This window comes from Pundamilia nyererei, unplaced genomic scaffold (assembly GCF_000239375.1).
Source record: "Pundamilia nyererei isolate P.nyererei 1_Seehausen unplaced genomic scaffold, PunNye1.0 scaffold00421, whole genome shotgun sequence".
NCBI lineage: Eukaryota > Metazoa > Chordata > Actinopteri > Cichliformes > Cichlidae > Pundamilia > Pundamilia nyererei.
In genome coordinates, this window is record NW_005187822.1 from 30,552 (window position 1) to 33,118 (window position 2,567).

At 40.7% G+C, this 2,567-nt stretch overlaps 1 protein-coding gene across 1 annotated transcript in view; it reads right to left on the bottom strand.

Moving 5' to 3' along the window:
• ubr7 (ubiquitin protein ligase E3 component n-recognin 7) overlaps nucleotides 1-2,567 on the bottom strand; it is a gene marked incomplete at its 5' end in the record, with an annotated part of 30,819 nt that overhangs the window by 22,256 nt on the left and 5,996 nt on the right. The window contains one exon of the mRNA XM_005753317.2: nucleotides 293-346. Coding sequence (XP_005753374.1) covers nucleotides 293-346 — 54 coding nt within the window. The remainder of the gene's footprint in view (nucleotides 1-292; nucleotides 347-2,567) is intronic.

The window sequence follows — 2,567 nt, forward strand, 5'->3', positions numbered from 1 at the left end:
ATTTTACAAGGCTTAACATCACTAAAGTATTTTTAAAAGCCACACAACTGTGTTTGTCTGGTTTCTCTGTCATTCGTGTACCAGAGCTCTAAGAGTCGTTCTCAGTCTTCTGACACTAGCCCAAATTACTCATTACTTTGGTAATTATCCATTGGTACTTTATGTAACTCCACGTAAGTGCTACAAATACATTTGCATAATGACTGAAACCAGATGAACAGAATCAACTTTTGGAGAAGAGTCAGGAGAGGCACACCAGACAAGTGCAGGAACAGGTAAACTGATGACTCACCCGGCCGTGCAGCCAGTCCTCACACACCACACACTGAATCATCTCATCCTCCACCTGCAGACACAAACAGCTTAAGTAAAGCGAGACCAGCACAGGAGGAGGAGCTAAAACCATCAGGTGAGACATTAACAGGAGTAGTTTAGTTGTTTACAAGAATACCTGCCAGCGCATAGAACTATTCCGAGAAGCAGGTTTAGCTAACATATCTGAGTTTGTTAATCCCAAGATAAGAGAAACTCTGATTTTTTTGTTCCAGACAAAGCGTCGACGTTAACTCTGAGTCAGTTACCGTGATAACAGTGAACTAAACCCACTCGCTAGCAGGTTTTCTTCAACAAACTGAGTTCCAACTCCTCCCTTCTTGCTGCACCTAAACCAGCTGACTGACACTGAGTCATTTCCTTACAGATAGTAAAAGCTGTCAAAGTGCAAAAAGAAATTAACTTACGTTAACTTCACGTTTTTCATTCATGTTCTTGCAAAATCTGTAACCACATTTGTGTACTAAAGATGAACATTAACAGATTTATTATCAGCTCAGAATAAAATCTATAGCAGCGGTCCCCAACCCCCGGGCCTCGGACCGGTACCGGTCCGTGAGTCGTTTGGTACCGGGCCGCGAGAGTTGAGGCTCAGGTGTGAAATGTATAGTTTTCAGGGTTTTTAATCGGTTTTCAGCGTTATTTTGTTATCGTTTACTCGGTTTTCCTGGGTCTTTTCACGTGTGTTATGAATAAACCTCCTTTTTTTCGGTAGCGGTACTAGTTTTATTTTGTTGTATTTATCCGCGACACCTTAAAGGCCGGTCCATGAAAACATTGTCGGGAATAAACCGGTCCGTGGCAGCACAAAAAAGGTTGGGGACTGCTGATCTATAGCCTCCAACTTGACTTTGTGGATAGTGATGCTGTCAGAATCCCAGTTCCTTTGCTATGTAAATATTTATGGTATGTTATAGGGGTGGGTTTTTATTAAAATCGATTCTGGCTTGGATAACGTAAAATCGATTCATTAAAATCCTGAATCGATTTTTTTAATATTAATTTATTTTGCCCGAAATGCCAGAATCCCAGGTGAAAGATCACAAAATTTCAACAACCACCAAACAGCTAAGACAGTAAATGAGAGCAGGTACACGGCTTCTGCACAAAGACGTAAACACACAGCGTGGACCCGCAGATCAGAATCAGTGAGATGTCGCCTTTCTCACCTGATGGTCGGGGCTGAAAGCCGACAGCTCGCTGATTCTGATCCGCGGGTCCGCGCTGTGTGTTTATGCCCTTTTTGCGCTGATCATATGGCTGTTAGTTTTATCTCTCTCCAAACAATATTGACCGAACCAGCAGCAAAAGAAGATCCAAACTACGCTTCACATAAACATCGTCATGAATTCCCTCTGACTTCTGCTGACTTTTCAGGATAAAAATCACACTTCATGCACAGCTCTCTCTCTCTCTCTCTCTCTCTTCTGCATTATTCGCTTGCTTGTTACGCACAAGTCTACCGTTGTTTACAGCGCTGTCGGCAGACGTTTTTTTCCCCCTTTTACTTACTTCCGAAAAGTAAACCTAATTTCTGCCGTTCAATATTGAACAAATATGTAAATGTACTGATCTGAATTATAATATTTCTGACTGTCAAAATTTCCCAGATTCGAATCGAATTAAATCGAATCGTGGACCGAATCGATTCGGGACCTTGTGAATTGGAATTGAATCGATTCTAGAAATCAGTGACGATACCCAGCCCTAGTATGTTACACACTGATCAATGACCAATTGTTTGTCTTATTATAATCAATCATACTGATGGAAAAAATGTGTCACATTTGGATCTTGCAGATAACTTCACTCAAATATTCATGTTGAGGCTGAAATGATTTTAAGACTGAAACTGAACCAAATGTGTTTTAAGTAACATTTAAAATGTAGACTGCAGAGAGTCTGATTGTAATCTGATTACGCTTTACGTTGAAATGTGTTCACTGATTGCGGTTCAGTCATTTAATATCAGACAGCATTAGTGAGGATGTGTTGTCTTTTAAATCAGGCTGAGCGGGTCAACCCAGGCACACATCAACCGGATCACATTTTAGATTCAGTCCCAGACTGGCTCCGGTCATTTCCCAGCTCATCCCACCTGGATTCATCCTATTTTGCATTTATGAGCCATATTCATCATCATCATCATCATTTATTTATTTATATAGCACTTTAAAAACACACCTGGTAGACCAAAGTGCTGTACAATACTAATATGCACATAGTAATAAAAC